Consider the following 23,185-nt stretch of genomic DNA (forward strand, 5'->3'; position numbering starts at 1 on the left):
ATTCGGGCCATCAAGTCTGCACTGACCTTCTGAAAGCGCACCCTACCTAGTCCCACTCTAGTACCCTAACCCTGTAACCTAATCTACACATCTTTGGACACTAAGGGGCAATTTATCATGGCCAATCCACCTAACCTGCACATCTTTGAACTTGGGTGGAAACCGGAGGACCCGTAGGAAACCCACAGACACAATCACCCAAGGTCGGAATTGAACCCGGGCACCTGGCACTGCCACTGAATCAAGGGATTGGGGGTAAGTGACCCGGAGGTTGTTGAGCCAAGGACCTGGCAGCAGTGCTGAAAAAGTTGAACATCCATGTGCGATCTTTCATTGTTCAGCATATTACCTATGCATCAGTACAGAGCATGGCAAATCTCGTGGTAGAGGCTAGGGGGGATCTTACTGTCCCCAGTGTTATGTCATGGTCATCATTAGACTTTCAATTCCAGATTGTGAAAGAATTGAAGTAATAAATCCAGTGAGCATCTTCGTTCCAGGTTTGTTGCCATCCTCGAGCCACCAAGCCAGTGCTAAGCCCTGTGCTTAGCTTCTATCTAGGCATGATGCCCCACCTCAATTCTTCCAGTTGGAAGGCAACATGGTGGAGCAAAGTGAGGTATTCCTCTCATTCATACATGGCTGCACATGGGACAGTGCCCTTTAACTAGGGTGATGAGAGCCATGCGTGAGAAGTTTCACACTCAGACACTATACAGCTTGCCTCTATTACCCTCAAGTCAATAGAAAGATTAATCACATGATCCCTTGTCAGCCATAACCATTCACTTGGGAGGACGGGGGTTAGAAGTCGGTTGTTCTCTGCTGTCCACCATCTGTGTCCCTTGGAGGCATTCCAACTCCTTCCCTCCCTTCAGCCCTGCCTCTGACTGCAGTCAATGGTGAATGACACAGAATTAATGACAGCTCCAGATCTTAGTGGAATCTCGATGCTTTGAGATCCTTGAGTAAATATGGTCAACCTGTGCAGGTTTCACCACAGAGAAGAGAACGCAAGTGAGCATCTTTGACATCCAGTTGCCTGATGATTCATTAAGGTGTCTCTTTAGTCAGCCAATTGTGCTGACCTTAAATTCCACCCACCCGAGATGCTCCTCCCACTTCTAGTTATGGCAGTTTAAATTCGATAACTAATTATCGAATTCTTGCTACTGGAAACATGTTGCATGTTCATTTTCAGACTTGCTGCACCACCTTCTACCCTCCCCCATGAAAGACTCTTCCCTTTATCAGGGCAGCATGGTAGCACAAGTGGATAGCACTGTGGCTTCACAGCGTCAGGGTCCCAGGTTTGATTCCCCGCTGGGACACTGTCTGTGCGGAGTCTGCACATTCTCCCCCAGTCTGCGTGGGTTTCCTCCGGGTGCTCCGGTTTCCTCCCACAGTCCAAAGATGTGCAGGTTAGGTGGGTTGGTCATGGTAAATTGTCCTTAGTGACCAACAAGGTTAGGAGGGGTTATTGAGTTATTGGGTTACGGGGATAGGGTGGAAGTGAGGGCTTAAGTGGGTTGGTGCAGACTCGATGGGCCGAATGGCCTCCTTCTGCACTGTATGTTCTATGTTCTATCCTAAGTTTCAGTTTCCTCTTATTCTCTCGTTGTTTCTCTCCGCGCCCCCCCCCCCCCCACCCCCCCCCCCAAACCCCCTGGTGATACTCCACCCATCGCTGCTTCTAGCCCTTCATCTCCTCTCAGCAGCCAATATCTGTCAAGTTGTGAGCGGTCCCCAAGAAGGTGAGAGCTGAAAAGTTGTGGAGGAGGTGAAGTTCGCCAAGTGCACATGAACATTCCACTTTCTCACTGATGGGGAACTTAATTTGGAGGGAGAGCTTAATTCGGGTGATGTGGCTTTTTACTGAGCGTGCATGACACATTAATGCATACAAAAGGATTTCCCAACATTGTCGGGAAGTCAGACCCTTCTTTAAAATCCCAAGAACAGAATTCCTACAGGTCATCCTGCCTTCGGCATACTGGCTTTTGACCTCCTGCTCCGAAATTAAGTTCCCCCACCAATCAACTTCCTCTGCTGGTGGGAGTGGAATTTTCTGCCCAGTGAAACCATCAATTCAGCATGGAGGTTTATCACCAACCCTCCGTTAAGTGAAGAAAACAATCTTTCTATTGAAGGATAGCCCTTAGCGAGGAGTGCCGTCATCTAACTTAGATAATTCTACCAACACTAAGGATGGAGGTGGTAATCTGGGGAGGAGGTGGGAAGCAATCCAAGGGCCACGTTGGAGGAAAATATCTCCAAATATATCAATAGTTAAATATAAATATAATAATTTGAAAAAATAATTCTCTTGTGATTTACACACAATAGACAAATATACACAATAGCTGAGATATAATTGAATTTTCGATCATTCCTTGATTTGGGATTCAGGGCCGGTTGTCTCGGTGGTATGCTGTCCTTATCTGTCTTCTGGCAAATGTTTGCCAAAAAGATAAATTCCAGTTTCTTAAAAACTTGTAGCTGAGGAAATGAGAGAAACTTTGGCCAAAATTTTCCGGCCTTTCCCACTGACGGGATCTTCCAGTCCCACCAATGGCGACCCTCCTGCCCCCAGCTGGTGGGATGCTCTGGTCTCGCCAACGCCCCCCCCCCCCCCCCCCCCCCCCCCCCCCCCCCACTCAAGGTTCCTTGTCGTGGAGGGTGCGAACAATGGGAAAACCATTGTCAGAGGCGGGCCCAGAAGATCCCACCGCTGGCCAATGAAGGGCCGCTTCCACCGCTGTAAAACAAGACAGGGGATGGGGGGGGGGGAATCCCTCCAAAATCCGCAAGTATGAAGCCTCATGTCTGCATTATGAAGTTCACTGAACATGCGCATGATATATCTCCAATATCTTTCAATTACTATTTTTATTGAATTGAAGGGCATGTTTCTCCGTCGGTTCGCTGGCAGCAGGATTCTCTGGGCCCGCTGGCAATGCATCCCCGCCCGTGGGTTTCCCAGCGGCATGGGGTGTCTTCAATGGACAAACCCATTGACAAGTGATGGGAATAGAGAAGCCCGCCACCAGTGAACAGCGTGGCACAATCCTCTGCCCTCGCGAGCAGCGGTAATAATAATCTTCTTATTGTCACAAGTAGACTTACATTAACACTGAAATGAAGTAACTGTGAAAGCACCTAGTTGGGCAGACTCGCAATGGAGAATCCTGGCTGATATCTCCCATTTCGCCATTATATTGTGCACCCTCCCACAGCCATATCCTTCTGATGCAATTGAATGTCACAGCCCTTTTCTGGACACCGATTCTGGCTGGCGGCAGTTTGTTTCCTTTGTAAATCTTCTGACACTTGCATTCCTGAAGAGGGGGAGGGGTTTAAACCTTGGCGAGGAGCACAAGCAGGCAGTCTGGAGGCTGACTGTACCAGATTCTTAGTGAAGCGTAAGACAAAGATTCCCAACAGCAAACAGCTGCTGGAGAATGAGAGGGAGCATCTTATACGAGACAGATGTTCAGCCATAACCTATATATTGCCCGAAACAATTGTAGCATCACTAGGTTACGAGCCGCGGAAGACAGAGTCTGTAGCAATTAACTTGTGTATACGGTGACAACTGACTAAATCCTTAAATATATCCTGGCTTGGTATAAAAATACCCAATATACCAGGAGCGGTTGACTGAGGGTCTGTAGAAATGTGCCATCTATTTTGTAGGCCAGACTTTCGCGCGTTCACTGATGTGGTCTGTAAAGCAGCACTGAGCCATGCACCTGGCTTTTTTAAACTAAATTGCACCTCATTAAATTACAATTAAATTGAATCATAATTTTAAAAAAAGCCTTTTGAGTTGTTTTGCATATTGAAATCCTAATTTTTTCCAGGTGATTAAAGGGCCAGGTATTTATTTGTGCAAACGTAATATATTTAAAATGGTGTTGGTTTAATGTTCTGCTGCACACAAAGCCAGGCTTCTTACTGCAGAGACAGACTGAAAGATAACGCATTTCCACACTAATTATTTACTGGGGATTTTGTTTTTTGTTGTCGCCGTGAATTTTAACCCTGCTGTGTACCAACTTGTCTATTGTGTTGGAGGATTGCAAGTCATGGGAATGATTTATCTATCCCTTGACAACTTTCACCCCATCACCCACTTTTCACAAATCTACTGAGTTTATTGTGGTCCTGTTCCATGAACTGTAATGAAGAATTCTTTTGCCTGCCTCCATTTGTCCTCATGCTTCTTTAACCACATATCATCCAAAATGACGCAAACAGGCAGAGAACAGGATGAATGTCAAATTTCGATACTGTGCATTGAGATGGGAAATTAAAACAATATCACCCCATTAATATCCAAGACCGAGTCCTTTGAATTTGGGATCACTTCATGATACCTTATGCCTGTAGGTGTACATTACATATGTTACAATATATTCCATTATCGTCTCACTTACAAGTAACCATAGCAGAACTTTCCAAACTCAGTATTTATTACTGGTTATGTAAACATGGGGTGCATGAAATGCAAACAACTTCTTTTATTTAAAAGTTTCCTGACGCAAAATCAAAAATAAGGCTCCTTTCCTGTGGCTGCTCTTTGTGTAACTATGATGTTCAAGCAAATGCTAATGGCTACAGTGCAAAACAACACCCAGGTTAAATAGAGTAGGAAGAGGACATAGCATATCAAGAAACAATGCTCAGCCTGGACTTAAAATGCTTGTAGTTGACCAGATGTTATTGAGCGACAGCCCTTGCAAATGTCAAATGAAAAGAGCCACTTAGAAGTGAAAATGATTTTTATCTTACTGGGTTTTGCATTAAACTGCTTTAATTGTGAAAGTTTTGAAGCTGATTTATGAGTTTATTTTGCTAACTGTCAACACCAACATTATGCTGAAACAGACTGAAAGCAAATTCAGAATTTGAGCACTTTATCAGTGGGCAGCTTGCCTGCTTCCAAAAATACTTAATGCCATTAGCTGCATCTACTGTACTGCAGAATACCAAAAGCGCCTCTGCATGCAGGAATTACTGGAGTAAAAAATGAGGGAGGGGTTGGTTGGGGGCAGGGTATTTTCACTTGAATTTTTTTAATGACATTGGGTACCTTCTACACCAGGGCTTGCTATCAGAGATCCTCCGCAAAGAGGAAGATCCCAGAACAGCATCCCAGTCACTTCTTGTAAATCTAAGAGCCATGCAGAACTTCCTGAACCTTCCAGAGGCAGAACGTGACCGAATCTACCAGGAGGAGAGAGAACGAAGCATGAACCCAAACATCTCCATGGTTTCGCCTTCAGCAGGCAGCCCAGGGTCTTCTCGAGCCTCTCAGGTACTCACAAAGCAAGCTTTATTCTTTTATTGATGCGGGAACTCAAAGCAGACTTGCCCACTTTAAAAAATGACCATGGGAGAATACATAAATGTAAATCGGCATCAAGGAAATTAAACCATCAAATCAGCTGCATTTCTTTCAGTGTTCCATGAAATTTACATTTTTTTCATTTCCAGTGATTTACTCTATGAACTGATCAGTATCCATGGTTAGCATAATAATGATAATGATGGTATACTGTACATACCGGGTTGACATATGTAATGTGTTAATAAAGGATGAGCTAGACTTTTGGGAGCACATTAAACTGAGTAATAATTTATTATTTTGGGACCTCTACCCATTTACTCAATTTTTTTCTCGGTGTATTGGCCCTTCCACTCTAAGGCATGATTTTTTTTAATCTTCGTGTACATGTGCTGCTTTATCAGGTTTTTTTTCCCTGTCTCCTTCCGATGAAATGCTTATTATTACTGGTCATGATTTGCACAGCCTACCTTAGTGATTTGGTAAACAGCATGAAAAGGATTTTACTGTGTTAGCATGTCCTATAGGAATGCTCTGTTCCTGAACAGCAATTATTTCTAATCACAATTAACCTGATTAGAATAATGGACAGGAAGTGTCCTCCATAGCTAATGCAGTTTGGCATCAGCTGACTGAAATCCGTTGATGATTTGTGCACAGATGGCTGGCTGAAAGCAGTTTTTATTTTAATATTTTGATGCTCTCTCTCTCTCTCTCTCTCTCTCCCTCTCTGCAGACCAAGACCTCTGCGTCAACATCAGACCTTCTGGTTAAAGTGGAGAGCACAAACTTAAACATCACATCAGCTATTTACGATGAAATCCAGCAAGAGATGAAACGGGCCAAAGTGTCTCAGGCGTTGTTTGCAAAGGTGGCAGCAAATAAAAGTCAGGTGAGAAGGCAACGGGCCACATTGCTCTTAACATCTCTGGTCACAATGCGGGTGATTCCATTTCTTCTCTGCCAACTCGCCCATCTCTCTACGTTGACTATATTCGCTTTACATTGGTCTGAAAACAACATCAGTTTACCTCAGATATGGTTATGGAAAATACGACCTGCATCACACAAAGCAAATCAAAATGAGTTGCTGAGGCTTCAGTTCCGTCCATTGCCACTGACTCAGATCTAAAATCTCGCATCCAAAGTGCCCACTCCATGTTTCTCATGGAAGTCAGTGTGCGGCCCTGAGGTGGTGCTTGGCTCCTGAAATCTGCTCGTCAGGCCTCTAGAGTAGGTGCGGCACATTCTTATTTGCCCTTATTTTTGTTGTCCACTGACTTGTCTGGACCCGTTGGTTGGAAAGGTGCTGTGCTTTTAACATTATTGTCTGGTGAACAAATCCAAATAATAAAGCGAAGGTTCAGCAATTTCAAACAAGTGAGACCATTCATTTAAACCTTTGGTTTGGCTCCTTGAAGCTCCAGGGTAGGCACTGATGTTATCCACAAAGACAAAACTTTGAACAGCCATAAGACCACAATTCTCATAACTGCTTCAAAGTAGTACTTAACAGGTAAACACCAGTATTGCTCCAGGTATATGTTGATTGACTGTGCAAGGGGCAGGGCGGCGGTGCAGCGGTTAGCACTGTTGCCTCACGGCGCCGAGGTCTCAGGTTCGAACCTGGCTCTGGGTCACTGTCCAATTGTTCCATGTTCTATCACAGGTCAGCGCAACATCGAGGGCCGAAGGGCCTGTACTGCGCTGTTATGTTCTATGTCCGTGTGGAGTTTGCACATTCTCCCTGTGCTTGCGTGGGTTTTCGCCCCCACAACCCAAAAGGTGTGCAGGGTAGGTGGATTGGCCACACTAAATTGTCCCTTAATTGGAAAAAAATGAATTGGGTACGCTAAATTTATTTTTAGATAAAGACTGTACACCAGAACATTGTGCAGCCCAATGCCACCAGTTAGTATAGAGCTTAATATATGTTAGATGCCCTGCTGTTTTCTTTTGGCTTCATTTTTTCTATTGTGAAGGATATCGATTAGAGAAATTCTAGAATCAGTATATATAACACATGGGAAAAAATATTTCATGAACTTTGAACAATGATGTAGTAGTCATCTTCAGTGTGGGTGTCATTATGCACCAACATCACATAGATTTTACTGGGTGAAGGTTATTCTGACAGTTTATACTTACACAAACTGAACCCAAAACATTAATAATCCAGCCACAGCACTAACAAGATGTATTATTTCAAAGAAATTACATATTTCAGAATTATTTCAAGTCTGTAATGTTATTTTTTTTTAATAAACATTTTATTGAGGTTTTATTGGTATCATAACAACAACACAATAAACAATGTACATGAAACTATAAACATAGTGCAAAAGCCGTCTCCCTCCCTTACAGGTCCCACCTTTATTAACCCCCCTACTCTAAGCTAAACTAACCCACCACCCCCGCCCACATCACACAAATTTTCCGCGAAGAAGTCGACGAACGGTTGCCACCTCCGGGCGAACCCCAACATTGACCCTCTCAAGGCAAACTTGATTTTCTCCAAACAGAGAAAGCTAGCCATGTCAGATAGCCAGGTCTCCGACTTCGGGGGCTTCCCTCCAAGCTAATGGTATCCATCTCCGAGCTACCAGGGAAGCAAAGGCCAGAACGCCTGCCTCTTTGTCCTCCTGGATTCCCGGGTCTTCTGACACCCCGAAAATCGCCACCGCTGGACTCAGTGCCACCCTTGTTTTTAACACCGTGGATATGATTGTAATCTATTATTTTGACTTGATTGCTAATTCTAAACTGCTTGAGCTGCACACTTTGTAGTTTATGACATCAACCAAATCCCTTGAGTATATTACCATCTTGTGATTACTCTGAGATATCCATTATTCTCTATTTATACCACACGTGTGGTCTGTAAACTGATGTCTTATCCCAGCAGTGAATTTCACCATTGCAAGTATTTTCACTGCCCTGGCTCAGATTTACCATGGTCACAGCTCGCTTCTTTCAACTATATACATGATCTATCTCTCATGCTCTCGCAGCTCATTACACAGTATGGATCGGTCGTCTAATCTGTACCCCATCCCAATTTACATACACCTCAAATTTAGAAAAACATGCCAACTTTAAATAAACCTGACTTATTTACAGATATCTTCCCAATGAAAATAAACCAACCTGATTTACATATATGCGCCAAATTTAAGTACACCTGCCTGATTTAACTAAACCTGTCCAATTTACATACACCTACACAATTTACATACAGATGTCCAATTTACATGTAGATACAGTACCCACTTTACATACACCTGCCCGATTCACATACACCTGCCTGATTTAAATAAACATGCACGATTTAAATACATCGGCCCAATTTACATACAGATGTCCAATTTAATTAAACCTGCCTGTTTTGCATACACCTGCCCAATTTGCATACTCATGCACAAATTACATACACCTGTCCAATTTACATAGAAATGTACAATTTACATACATATATCCAATTTAAATACAACTGAACGATTTACATACACATGCCCAATTTAAATATACCTGGCTGATTTACGTACACATGCCCAATTTATATATACCTGGCTGATTTATATACACAAGCCCAATTTATATATACCTGGCTGATTTATATACACAAGCCCAATTTATATATACCTGGCTGATTTATATACACAAGCCCAATTTATATATACCTGGCTGATTTATATACACAAGCCCAATTTAAATATACCTGGCTGATTTACACACATCTGTCCAATTTAAATATACCTTCCCAATTTATAGACACCTGCCTGATTTACATTCACCAGCCCAGTTTAAATACATCCAACTGATTTACAGACATTAGTTATAGAAGTCCACAGCGCAGAAAAGTTAGGCCCATCGGTCTGTGCCGTTCAAAACCACCTAAGTATTCTAATCCTATTTTCCAGCACTTGGCCCATAGCCTTGTATGCCTTGGCATCGCGAGTGCAAGTGGAAATACTTTTTTAAAAATTCATTCATGGGATGTGGGTGTCGCTAGTTAGGTGCTTGCATTTATTGCCCAACCCTAGTTGTCCTTCAGAAGTTGGAAATGAGCTGTCTTCTTAAACCGCTGCAGTCTCTGAACGGTAGGTACAGCCACTGTGCTTTCAGGGAGGGAGGGAGTTCCCGGATTTGTTTGTCCTGCGCACCTCACGCTGATCTGGATTGAATTCCATTTGTCACTAATCAGCCCATCTATATCCTCCTGTGATATAAGGCTATCCTCCTCACTACTTACCACCCAACCAATTTTCGTATCATCTGCAAACTTACTAATCAACCCACTAACATTAATGTTTAAAGACCCCCACGCCACATTGAAGAATCCCCGGGGAGGAGGGACACGCAAGAATCGCTCCCCGCCGCCGGCTTACCTATTCTCTGGCGCCGATTCTCAGGCGCCCGCGGGATCGCTGCCGCGCTGGTCGGGGGCCATTGAAAGCGACCCCCCTCCCCAGTCGATTTTCTGGGCCCCGATGGGCTGAGTGGCCACCGGGTTCGGCCGAGTCCTGCCTCAGGTCCCACCCGGCGGGACCTGGAAGGTGTGTCTGCGGGAGCTGTCCTGGAGGAGAGGCGGGGGAATCCGAGCCCGGGAGGGGGGGGGGGGGCTCCACGGTGGCCTGCCCCGCAGTTGGGACCTACCGATCAGCAGGCGGGCTGGTTCCGTGGAGGCCTATGTTCCTCCATGCCGGGCCCCTGTAGGGCTCTGCCATATTGCCCGGGGGCCGTCACGGAGAAGGGAAACCCCACGCATGCGCAGTATCACTCCGGCCGTAGCGCACATGTGCGAACTCGCGCGGGTCATTCCGCGCTGGTTGAAGCTGCGTGACCACTTCGGCGCCGACCTAGCCCCCTAGGAAGGAGAGCAATACTCATTATCGGGGACCATTGACGCCGGAGTGGTTGGCGCCACTTTTCACGCCGGCACCAGAACTTGGCGAATTCTGGCTAATATGTAAAGCACTGCACACAGCACTCTAGCTGTGGCCTAACCAATGTTTTATACAGCTCCAGCATTACCTCTCTGCTCTTAAACTCTATGTCTTGGCTAATAAAGGCAAGTATACCATATGTCTTCTTATCCACCTGCTCTGCTACCTTAAGGGATCGGTGTACATGCACACTAAGATCACTCTGATCCTTAGTGCTACCTACATTCCTGCTGTTTATCATGTATTCCCTTGCCTTGTTTGTCCTGCCCAAGTGCATCACCTTACACTTATCTGGATTGAAGCACCTCTGACCAGCCTGTCTATATCCTCCTGTAATCTAAGGCTATCCTCCTTACGATTTACCACCCCACCAATATTTGTATCATCTGCAAACTTACTGAACAATCCTCCTACATTCATATCTAAGTAGTTTATATAAAGCACAAACAGCAAGGGCCCCAACACTGATCTCTGTGGGACCCCACTGGGCACAGGCTTCTCGTCAGAAAAACACCCCTCGACCATCACCCTCTGCTTCCTGCCACTCAGCCAATCATGGATCCAGATTGCCAAATTCCCTTGGATTCCATGTTCTCTTACCTTTGCTATTAATCTCCCATTTGGGACCTTATCAAAAGCATTGCTGAAGTACAAATAGACTATGTGAAATGCATTATCCTCAACTACACACCTGGTCACCTCTTCGAAAAATTCAATCAAGTTGGTCAGCCATTTAAAAATAAATAAATTTAGAGTACCCAATTCATGTTTTTCCCAATTAAGGGGCAATTTAACGTGGCCAATCCATCTACCCTGCACATCTTTGGGTTGTGGGGGTGAAACCCACGCAAACATGGAGAGAATGTGCAAACTGCACACGGACAGTGACCCAGAGCCGGGATTGAACCTGGGACCTCGACTCCGTGAGGCAGCAATACTAACCACTGTGCCACCGTGCTGCCACGGTGATCAGACATGGCCTCCTCTTGATTGAGCTCTGCCTCTGCAAATGCAAATTAATTCTGTCTCTCAGAATTGCTACCAATAGTTTCCCCACCACTGAGGTCAGGCTGACTAGCCTGTAGTTTCCTTTTTTATCGCTTCCTCCTTCTTAATTAATGGTACGTCATTGGCTATCCTCCAGTCCTCCTGTGGCCAGAGAGGAATTGAAAGTTATTGCCAGTACCCTTGCTATTTCCTCCCTTGCCTCACTCAACAGCTGTATGTTGGCGCTGTACTCTCCCTATTTCCTTCTTGAACGTGCCCCACAGATTTACAGAAATCTGAAATTTCAATATACCTGCCTGGTATGCATACATCTGCACAATTTAAATATACCTGCCTGATTTACAGATACCTGGCCAATTTAAATATACCTGCTGATTTACAGACATCTGGCCAATTTAAATATACCTGCTGATTTACAGACACCTGGCCAATTTAAATATACCTGGCCAAATTACAGATAACTGGCCAATTTAAATATACCTGTCTGATTTACAGACACTTGCCAAATTTAAATATGCCTGCCTGATTAACATACATCTGCAAATGTAAACATATCTGCCCAATTTGCATACACTTGCAAATTTAAATACACCTTGTGGATAGCACAATCGCTTCACAGCTCCAGGGTCGCAGGTTCGATTCCGGTTTGGGTCACTGTCTGTGCGGAGTCTGCACATCCTCCCCGTGTGTGCGTGGGTTTCCTCCGGGTGCTCCGGTTTCCTCCCACAGTCCAAAGATGCGCAGGTTAGGTGGATTGGCCATGATAAATTGCCCTTAGTGTCCAAAATTGCCCTTAGTGTTGGGTGGGGTTACTGGGTTATGGGGATAGGGTGGAGGTGTTGACCTTGGGTAGGGTGCTCTTTCCAAGAGCCGGTGCAGACTCGATGGGCCGAATGGCCTCCTTCTGCACTGTAAATTCTATGAATACCTGCCTGATTTACATACATTTGCATATTTAAATATACCTGCCTGATTTACATGCATCTTCAAATTTAAATATACCTGCCTGATTTACGTGCATCTGCAAATTTAAATATAGCTGCCTGATTATCATGCATCTGCAAATTTAAATATACCTGCCTGATTTACATGCATCTGCAAATTTAAATGTACCTGCCTGATTTACATGTATCTTCAATTTAAATATGCCTGCCTGATTTGCATGCATCTGGAAATTTAAATGTACCTGCCTGATTTACATGCACTTGCAAATTTAAATATACCTGCCTGATTTACATGCATCCACAAATGTAAATATACCTGCCTGATTTGCATACATCTGCACATTTAAATATAGCTGCCTGATTTACAAACATCTGCAAATATAAATATACCTGCCTAATTTACATGCATCCACAAATTTAAATATAACTGCCTGATTTACATACACATGCCCATTTGAAATATACCTGCTTAATTTACATACAGCCACCCAATTTAAATACACATGCCTGATTTACATACATCAGCTTAATTTACATATACCTGTCTAATAGACATACGTCTGCCAGTCTAAAAAGGTGCATGACTTACATACATCTGCCCAATTTATACATACCTGTCTGATTTACATACATCTGCCCAATTTATATATACCTGTCAGATTTACATACATCTGCCCAATTTAAATATACATGCCTGATTTACTACCACCTGATCAGTTTAAATAGGCTACTTGCTTCACATACCTTAACAAATTTAAATCTGCCCAATTTAAATATGCCTGCCTCTTTTGCATACAGTTGCCCACTTTAAACATGGCTGCCTGATTTACATATATTTACACCATTTAAATATACCTGCCTGATTTACATACACTGAACCAATTGAAATACAGCTGCCTGATTTACACATATCTGCCCAATTTGAATACAACTGCCTGATTCACATACACTGAACCTACCTAAATACAGTTGTCGGATTTGCATGAATTGAGGCAGTTTAAATACAGATGCCTGATTTATATATATCTGCCCAGGGGCGGCACAGTGGCGAAGTAGTTAGCACTGCTGCCTCATGGCGCCGAGGTCCCGGGTTCGATCCCGGCCCTGGGTCATTGTCCGTGTGGAGTTTGTACATTTTCCCCATGTCTACATGGGTCTCACCCCCCATAACTCAAAAAGATGTGCAGGGTAAGTGGATTGGCTACGCTAAATTGCCCCTTAATTGGAAAAAAGAATTTGGTACTCTAAATTTACTTTAAAAACCACACATCTGCCCAGTTTATATACAGATGCCTGATTTATATATTTCTGGCCAGTTTAAATACAGTGCCTGATTTACATACATCTGCTCAATTTTAAAAGTTGCCATAGTCCCTGAGGAAAATCGACTGATCCCCTTTTGAGAGAGAGCTGACTGGTGGAGATTTAACCTGAGGGTCACCATAACTCAGGCGATGGGGAAGTTGAGAAAATGGATTTCCTCAGCCAGAATTAAACCCCTACTGTTGGCATCGCTCTCTATCATGAACCAGCATTCCAGCTAACTGTGCGAACCGACCTCAGTGTAAAAACACCTGTATAATTTACATACACATGCCTGATTTATGTACACCTGCCTGATATATGTACACCTGCCTGATTTACATGCACCTGCCTGATTTACATGCACCTGTCTGATTTATATACTCCTGTCTGATTCACCTACACCTCCCTGATTTACATACCGCTGCCTGATTTACATGCACCTGCCTGATTTACAGACACCTGCCTGATTTACATACACCTGCCTGATTTACAGACACCTGCCTGATTTGAAATGAAATGAAATGAAAATTGCTTATTGTCACAAGTAGGCTTCAAATGAAGTTACCGTGAAAAGCCCCTAGTCGCCACATTCTGGCGCCTGTTAGGGGAGGCTGGTACGGAAATTGAACCGTGCTGCTGGCCTGCCTTGGTCTGCTTTAAAAGACAGCTATTTAGCCCTGTGCTAAACCAGCCCTGATTTTACATACACCCGCCTGGTTTATATACTCTTGCCTGATTTACATACGCCTGCCTGATTTACATCCATCTGCGTGGTTTATATACACCTGATTTTGCATACACCTGTTCAGATAAATACACCTGTCTGATTTACATGCACCTGCCTTATTTACATACACTTGTCTGATTTACATGTACCTGTCAGATTGCATACACCCAACAAGATAAATACACCTGTCTGATGTACATACAAATGCCCAGATAAATACACCTACCTAATTTACATACAACTGCCCGGATAAATGCACCTGCCTGATATACATACACCTATAAAATAAATACACCGTCCCAGATAAATACACCTGCCTGATTTACATACACCCATCCAAATAAACACACCATCCAAGATAAATACACCTGCCTGACATACTTACACCTGCCCAGATAAATACACCATTCCAGATAAATACAAATGCCTGACATATATACACCTGCCTGATATACTTACACCTGCCTGATTTATATACGCCTGCCTGGTTTAAATGCACCTGCCCAGTCTACATAAACCTGTCGGATTTACATACACCTGCCTGGATGAATACTGCAGCCAAATTTACATACACCTGCTCAATTTACATACACCTGTCTGGATAAGTACTGCAGCCTAACCTACTTACACCTGCTTTATTTACATACACCGGTTTGATTAACATACATCTGCTCAGATAAATACACCTGCCTGATATACATACACCTGCCTGATTTGCATGCACTTGCCTGATTTACGTACATCTGCCCGATTTACATACATCTGTCCAGATATATAGATCTGCCTGATGCACATTCACCTGCCCAGATAAATACATCTTCCCAAATAAACAGACCCCTGATTTACATACACCTCCATATATTACATACAGCTCCCTGATTTACATACACCTGCCTGATTTACATACACCAACCCAGATAAATATACTGCCTGCTTTACATACACCTGCCTACACATCCAATTTAAATATGCCTGCTTGAATTACATACATCTATAAGATTTACATGGTATCTGCCAGATTTACATATACCTACTTGATTTACATACATCTGCCTGATTTACACATGTCTGCGCAGATAAATACAGCTACCTGATTTACCTACAGCTGCCTGGATAAATACAGCAGCCTAATTTACACATGCCTGCCCAAATAAATACAAGTGCTTGATTTACATACACATGCCCAGATAAGTACGTCTGCCCAGATAAATAAATCTGCCTGATATACATACACCTGCTCAGAGAATTACAACTACCAGGTTTACCTACACATGCCTAATTTACATACACCTGCCCAAATAAATTCATCTGCTTCGATAAATACGTCTTCCCAGATAAATACACCTGCCTGATATACATAGACCTGCCCAGATAAATACACCTGCTGAGATAAATACACCTGCCTGGTTTACATACACCTGCCTGGTTTACATACACCCAGGGCCGGCTCAAGGTACCGGCAACTCGGGCAGTCGCCCGGGGCGCCATGTGCTAGGGGGCGCCATCAAGGAGTGCGTGACCGGGTCCCGCGCATGCGCAGTTGGGCTGGTGCCAACCAGCGCATGCGCGGTGGCCGCCCTCCCTCAGGCCGCCCCGCACAAACATGGCGGATGGATCCAGGCTCGCCGGTGGTCACCCCCCCCCCCCCTCACCCTCCTGATTTGCATATATATGGCTGCCTGATTAACAAACATCTGTCAGACTAAAAAACACCTGCCTGAGTTACAACCCAGGGCCCAATTTCAATATGTCCGCTTAACTTATATGCACTTGCCTGTTTTACACACAGCTGCCCGAATTACACCTACCCAATTTAAATACATTCATCTGAATTTCAGAAACGGAATCTGATTTACAACCATCCAGCTAATTTACATATGTCTGTACAATTTAAATACACCTGGCAAATTTACATGCGTGTGTAAATTGGGAGGGAGTATAAATTGCACGTGCTATAAATTGCAAGAGTGTGTAAATCAAGTGTGATGTAAATTGGGAGGGTGTAAAACCAGCATGGAATAATTTGTACGGTTTAGTAAATTGAGCCTGGTGTACATTGAGAAGGTGTGTAAATCGAACATGGTGTAAATTGGAAGGGTGAGTAAATTGAGTTTGCTGTCAATGGTACAGTGTGTAAATCAATCGTGATGTCAATTAGGAGGGTGTGAAGATACAGCATAGTGTAAATTGGGAGAGTGTGAAATGATGCAGGTGTGAATTGGGAGAATGTAGAAATTGAGGCTGGTGTAAATTAGGCGAGTGTTTAAGTTGAGGCGGGTGCCAATTTGGGAGGGGGTGTAAATTGAGCATAGTGAAAATTGGGAGGGTGTGTAAATTGAGCGTGGTGCAAATTGGGAGGGTGTGTAACTCGAGCATGTGTAAATTGGGAGGGAGTAAAAATTAAACGTGCAGTAAATTGACGGTTGTGTAAATAGAGGGTGATGTAAATTGGTAGATTGTGTAAATTGAGCGAGATATAAATTGGCAGGGTGTGTAAATCGAGCATGATGTAAATTGGGAGTGTGAATAAATTGAGCATGGTGTAGAGAGGGAGAGTGCAAGTTGAGTACGATGTAAATGGTGCAGAGTATCAATCGAGCATGCTGTAAATTGCAAAAGTGTGTAAATTGAGGGTGATGCTAATTCTGAGATTGTGTAAATCAAACATGGTGTACATTCAGAGGGTGTGTAAATCGAGCTAGATGTAAATTGGTTGGGAGATGAAAATTATGAGTGTGTATGAATTGAGCGTTGTGTCAATTAGGAGGGTGTGTAAATAGAGTGTTGTCAATTTGGACAGTGTGTAAATCGAGCATGTGTAAATTGTAAAGGTGTCTATATCGAGCGTAATGTAAATGCGGGCATTGCCCAAATTAAGCACGGTGCAAAGTGGGAGGGTGTGAGGTTGAGCCTGATATAAATTGGGTGATAGTGTAAATTGAGCGTAGTGTAAGTTGCAAAGGTGTCTATAAGGAGTGTGGTGTAAATTGGAGGCTCTGTAATTAGATTGTGTTGCAAATAGGGACCGTGCATAAATGGAGCGTGATCTAGATTAAGAGTGTGAGTAAATCAAGCTTGGTGGAATGGTACAATGTGTAAATTGAGCGCAATGTCACTTGGGGTTGTGTGTAAATCCAGCGTGATGTCAATTGGAAGGTTATAAAAATTGAGCGTAGTGTAAATTGGGAGTGTGTAAATTGAGCATGATATAAACAGGGTGAGTGTTTAAATCGAGTACAATGTAAATTTAGAGATTGTGAAATTCGAGCGTGATGAAAATTCGGGGGGGGTTGTAAATTCTGCATGGTGCAAATTTGAAGAGTGTGTAAATTGAGCATGATGTAAATTGCGGAGGTGTCCATAACTATATCTATATAGATTGTACAGATCGAGGGTGGTGTAAATTGGGTTCTCGTGTAAATTGAGCGAGGTGTAAATTGCAGTTGGGGTAAACTGCAAAATATTGAGATTGGTGCAACTTGGAAGGGTGTGTAAATAGTGTGATGCGAATTGGGATTGTGCATAAATCGAGTGCGGTGTAAATTAGGATGGTGCGTAAATTGAGCCTGTATAAAGTGGCAAGGAGTGCAAATCGAGCCTGCATAAGTCATGAGATGGCGTAAATCGAGATTGGTGTAAATTTGGAGGGTGTTTAAATCGAGTGTAATGAAAATTGGTAGGGCGTGTAAATTGAGTTTGATGTAATTTGGGAGGGTGTGTAAAGTGAGATTAATGTAAATTGGCAGGATGTGTAAAACGAATTTGATGTCAATTGGGAGGGTGTGTAAATAGAGTGGTGAAAATTGGGATGGTGAGTACATCAAGTCTGATGTAAATGGAGTGAGTGTTTAAATTGAGCTTGATGTAAATATCGTGGGCGGGATTCTCTGTCGGCTGATGCCGGAATCGAGAAACGCGATTGAGCGAGAATTGGTTTTGATGCCGGAATCGTGCGGGTGCCAGTTTCACACCAAATCGCAATTCTTCGGTGCCTTGACAGCGGCATCAATGTGCTCCACTCTGCACAGTAAACGCCATTCGCATATCATCAGCAGGCCCGTATTCTCCAGGACTTTTGTGATTCTCTGCATCCACCAGGGCGCATTCCCGATGGAGCGGTTCACTTGTGCTTTTGAAAATCGGACACCAACGGGGCCAGGGGTGCGGGGATGGGGGAAGAGGGGGGGGGACACATGGGGCCAGAATCTGCAGTGTCAACCAGGGCCACCATGTAGCCCGTTGGACCTGGCTGTACGAGCTAGAGCACCCTAACATGCTTTCACTCCCTGCAGGCATTGGATAGCCTTCCTCCAATGGATAGACCAGCAATGATGCCCTTCTTCCCAGTTGCCGCAGCCCTGGGAGATGCCCTCCGGCTGTACGAGCTAGAGCTGCTCAAGGAGGAGGAAGCTGCAGCAGTGGAGCCTGCCCCAGAGGAACAGGAGGCAGCTGCTGAGACTGGAGAGCCAGTGACCCAACAGGCTGGGGAGGAGGAGGTGCAAAAGTGGAGTCGATAAATGTGCAGTTGGTGTGTGACCATCGCATGTCTGCACACGATACCCGGGGACCGTGCATGCACACTCGACTATTTACGGCCTCTTCAAGGCCCCCCCCCCTGGCCGGGGGGTTGGCTCCTGGGTGATTGGAGTTATCTGCTGTGGTATTGACTGATGACACCTATCTTATGGCCACAGACTGATGTGTGGACCCGCTACAATGATGCCCATGCAGCAACCAGGGGCATGATTGAGCAGTGCCTTGGCATCCTAAACATGGAGTTCAGGTTGGGGGGGGCCCCTCCAGTATAGTGCAGGGAAGCTCACCCACATCGTGATGGCCTGCTGCATACTCCACATCGCGCAGCAGAGGGGAAATGTGCAGGAGGAGGAGGAGGATAAATGCCAGGCCTCCTCCAACGAGGAGGATGTGGTGGAGGACGAGGCTGGCAGGAAATGGGGCACCGGGAGGCTGGACAACGTATGCGCGAGGGCCAACGCGCATGGGCCACTTTGATTGCCTCCAGGTTCATCGACTACGAGGCTATGTAAAGCGAACCCATTGTAATTAGGAGGGTGTATAAATTGACTATAGTGCAAATATTAGGAGGGTGTGTAACTCTAGCGTTGTGTAAATTGGGAAGCTGTGTAAATTGGGACTGTGTGCAAATCAAAAAGGTGTCTAAATTGAGCCTGTGTAAATTGCGAAGGTGTGTTTATTGAATGTGGTATAAATTGGGTGATGGCGTAAATCGAGCCTGACGTAAATTGGGAAGGTGTGAACTGGGAAATTGTGGGCGTGTTTTCCCACCAGTTAAGCCAGGCGCTTAACTCGTTACATCAGGTACATCGCGGAAGATGGTAAAAGCGGGTTTCACTCTGCCATCCACCCGGCGCCCAACACCGACACAATCTGGATGTGATACAAATCAGCTTATTTAAATGAGCCATTTAGCTCATTTAAATGTGTACAGTCTGTTTGAAGCAGCAGTCTCCCGGCTCCTGGTACTCACCGGCCTCACCAGCAAGGCCTGACGGCAACGCAAATTAGTATTGTCTCCAAAATCAGAAACCAGGCACGATGAACACACAGAGGGACATGGTGGGCATTGAATCCCCAAGTGGTCGGACACAGGACAGGGCAGTACCCTTGTACATCCTGGGCACCCTAGCAGTCAACCTGACACATTGGCAGTGCCAATGTGGCACCCGAGCAGTGCCAACCTGGCCTTGCAGGGGTGCCAGGTTGGCACTGCGCGAGTACCAGGGGCATTGTCCAGGTACCAGGTCAGCACTGCCAGGATGCCAAGGGCATTACCAAGGAGTGAGGCCTGAGCGGGCAATGCCTATGAAAGGAGGGTTCTGAAAGGTGGGGGGGTAATGAAGGAGGCTTTGGAACTGGGGGGCCTTGCAGCAACCTCATAGCAGGGCATGCTGACATGGGGTTGGGGTAATGCTCCGATACTGACAAGGATGGATGGGTATGGGGCCAGGTCACCCTCGTGCCTGGCAGTGTGTGGACAGGGTGGATTGTGTGGACGTTTAGTAATGGGAGGAGGTTCCCCTCTGGGGTCCGAGGATTGGCGGTGTTGCCTGCGGGGGATCGCGATGTTCATGGATGGGCAGTGTGGGGGACAATCAACCTAACTTTGAGATCTGGGCACCCTTCATAAACGGCACCCCGATCTCTGAGGAGCTGGTTTTGCATGTAACTTTTATTCCCCACTGTGGAAAAATGCCCCATCTTACACACCCCACCAGGGTGTATGAATTGAGTGTGGTGTAAATTGGGAGGATGTGTCAATTGAGCATAGTAGAAATTGGGAAGGTGTGTAAATTGAGGACGGTTTAAATTGAGAAGGTGTGTAAATTGAGTGTAATGTAAATTGGGGGGGGGGGGGGGTAAATAGAATGTGGTATTTTCCCAGCCCATTGCACCTGAAACCGATCCTGTTGCGCTGGGTGAAAAGTGAGAAAGCTAAAAGTGAGATTTGTGCTGGGTGCGAACCATTTTGAAATTCACACAGCCCGCGCCGGATGGCGAGATCCCGATCTCATCCAAAAATCGCAAGAAGCCGAATTAAGCCTAATTTGCATTATCGAGATTGAGACAGAATGCAGCAGCCTCCCGGGAGTCACCCGATCCCCCAGTAAGAAGTCATGCGGCCGTTGTTTAGTCCTCCTCTACAAAACCGTTAATAATAATAGCTTATTGTCACTAGTAGGCTTCAATGAAGTTACTGTGAAAAGCCCCTAGTCGCCACATTCCGGCGCCTGAAAGTCAATTTCACCCCCTTTGACTGTGAGCAGCCTCTAGATTCACAGCTGAAGTCTATTTCAAATGAGGAATTAGCCTTGTTAGTTGTGAGAGGACTTCATGCTCCTGAGCTCTCAAGTGCCTTCCCGAAGGAACAGGTGCCCTGTCTGAGAGGATGATGAGTGGACTGGATTTTCTGCATCCAAAAAAACCATAAGATGTAGGAGCAGAATTAGGCCATTCAGCCCATCGAGTCTGTTCTGCACATTCGATCATGGCTGATATGTTCCGCATCCCCATTCACCTACCTTCATCCCACAAGCCCTGATCCACTTATTAATCAATGCCTGAACAGTGTGCCTGATTTCTAGGTGTATCAGCTGCCAATGACTGCATCACCTTCGACCAAGATTCCCGGGCTACAGGATATGCCATCATTGCTAAGATGCCCCAGATCCAGCAGCAGGCATGTAGCCGTGCGAGCACTGGGGCATCAGTGAATGCCCTATATTAACAGGAAGGGATTCCACTCCCTGATTGTTCAGATTGTGTGCAACCACTGACTCTGTATCATGTACATGCATGCCCGCTAGGCTGGGAGCGTGCATGACAGCTACATCCTGGGGCACTTGAAGATCCTCGGTGTTTTCGAGGACCGCCCCAGGACGACGGGTTGGCTCGTGGGGGACAAGGGATACCCACAGAGCTCATGGCCGAATGACGCCAGTGCGGAGGCCCGAGACCGAGACCCGATACAATGACACCCACTGCCACCCCTACTGTCATTGAGCAAAGTGTTGGCCTGCTGAAAATGTGGTTCTCCTGCATGGACCCTCTGGTGGGGCTCTATAGTATCTCCCCCAGAGGGTCTCCCGCTCTGTGGTGGTCATCTGTGCCACCCACAATTTGGTACAACAACGACATGCTGGATGAGGAGGAAGAGGAACTTGAGACTTGGTCTGAGGAGGAGGACCGGGGGGGGGGGGGGGGGGGGGGGGCTGGAGGACGAGCCCAAGGAAGAGCTGGAGGATGGAGGACAGGTGGCGGCAATGGTCCGACACGCCCGAGGAGCTGGGGGATTCTCATCATGTCTAGATTCTCCTGAGATGAGGCTGTGTCTGACAGCTCTATACCTGCCATCCCTCACATCACACCGCCCCTTCCCTAACCATCTTGTTCCCTCCTCCAAGGACCTGTATAACATCACCCCAGCCTAATGGGCCTGTGTTGGTCCTGTCAGTGGGTCACTATTCAAGGCAGGAGAGTAATGATAACTTGCTGTGAGGAAAGTTCTAGTGCTTCTCAGGTTCTGATTAAGTTTGACTCCTGTCTTTCTGCTGACAGCGCGCTCACACCCATCCTCATGACGGAGTCTGCATTGGGGGAATTTGCTCTTGGACCACTGTGCTGAGCTGTGGGGGAGGACTAAAGTGACAGAGGTTTGTCATGTATTGTTGTGAAATGTTTTAATGGTGAGCATTTTACTGTGACAGATTTCCATTCCCCCTAGCTAAGGACAGTGACCTCACAAGACCCACTCAATGCTCCTCACATTTCTTAATCCTCCGTTGTCTAGTTCTATGTTGAGCTGTGTCCCCAGGATGCACATCAGCCTCCTGCCTTCCGTGCCCTGTGGCCTTTGATGCCCTTGGCGGTGGTGCTCTGGAGGGCCTTGAGCCGGAGGGTCCCGGCCATCATATTGGTGTCACAGGCGATTGTGTAGCTCTAGTGCGGTGTACATTGGGATCGTGTGTGAATCGAGCATGATGTACATTGAGAGGTTGTGTAAATCGAGCGTGATGTAAATTGGGAGGGTGTGAAATTCAAGCATGATATAAGTCAGGAGGGTGTGTAAATCGAGCATCATGTAAATTGGGCGGGGGTGTAAATAGAGCATGGTGTTAATTGGGAGAATGTGTAAATCGAGCATGGTGTAAATTAGGATGGTGTGTAAATCTAGTGTGATGTAAATTGGGAGGGTGTGTAAATCTAGTGTGATGTAAATTGGGAGGGTGTGCAAATTGAGCATGATATAAATTAAGAGCGTGATATAAATTCACACACCCTCCCAATTTACATCATGCTCAATTTACACACCCTCCCAATGTACATTGGAAGCATGTGTAAATCTAGTGTGGTGTAATTTGGGAGA

The 23,185-nt window shown here is 45.3% G+C and overlaps 1 protein-coding gene across 10 annotated transcripts in view; it reads left to right on the forward strand.

Annotated features, from left to right (window-relative positions):
- satb2 (SATB homeobox 2) overlaps positions 1 to 23,185 on the forward strand; it is a 248,877-nt gene that overhangs the window by 97,251 nt on the left and 128,441 nt on the right. For 9 of the 10 annotated variants that reach the window (XM_038789071.1, XM_038789068.1, XM_038789064.1 and 6 more), the window contains 2 exons: positions 5,108 to 5,320; positions 6,087 to 6,242. In XM_038789071.1, coding sequence (XP_038644999.1) covers positions 5,108 to 5,320; positions 6,087 to 6,242 — 369 coding nt within the window. The remainder of the gene's footprint in view (positions 1 to 5,107; positions 5,321 to 6,086; positions 6,243 to 23,185) is intronic. The other variant, XM_038789069.1, reaches the window with a different exon arrangement.

This window comes from Scyliorhinus canicula, chromosome 2 (assembly GCF_902713615.1).
Source record: "Scyliorhinus canicula chromosome 2, sScyCan1.1, whole genome shotgun sequence".
NCBI lineage: Eukaryota > Metazoa > Chordata > Chondrichthyes > Carcharhiniformes > Scyliorhinidae > Scyliorhinus > Scyliorhinus canicula.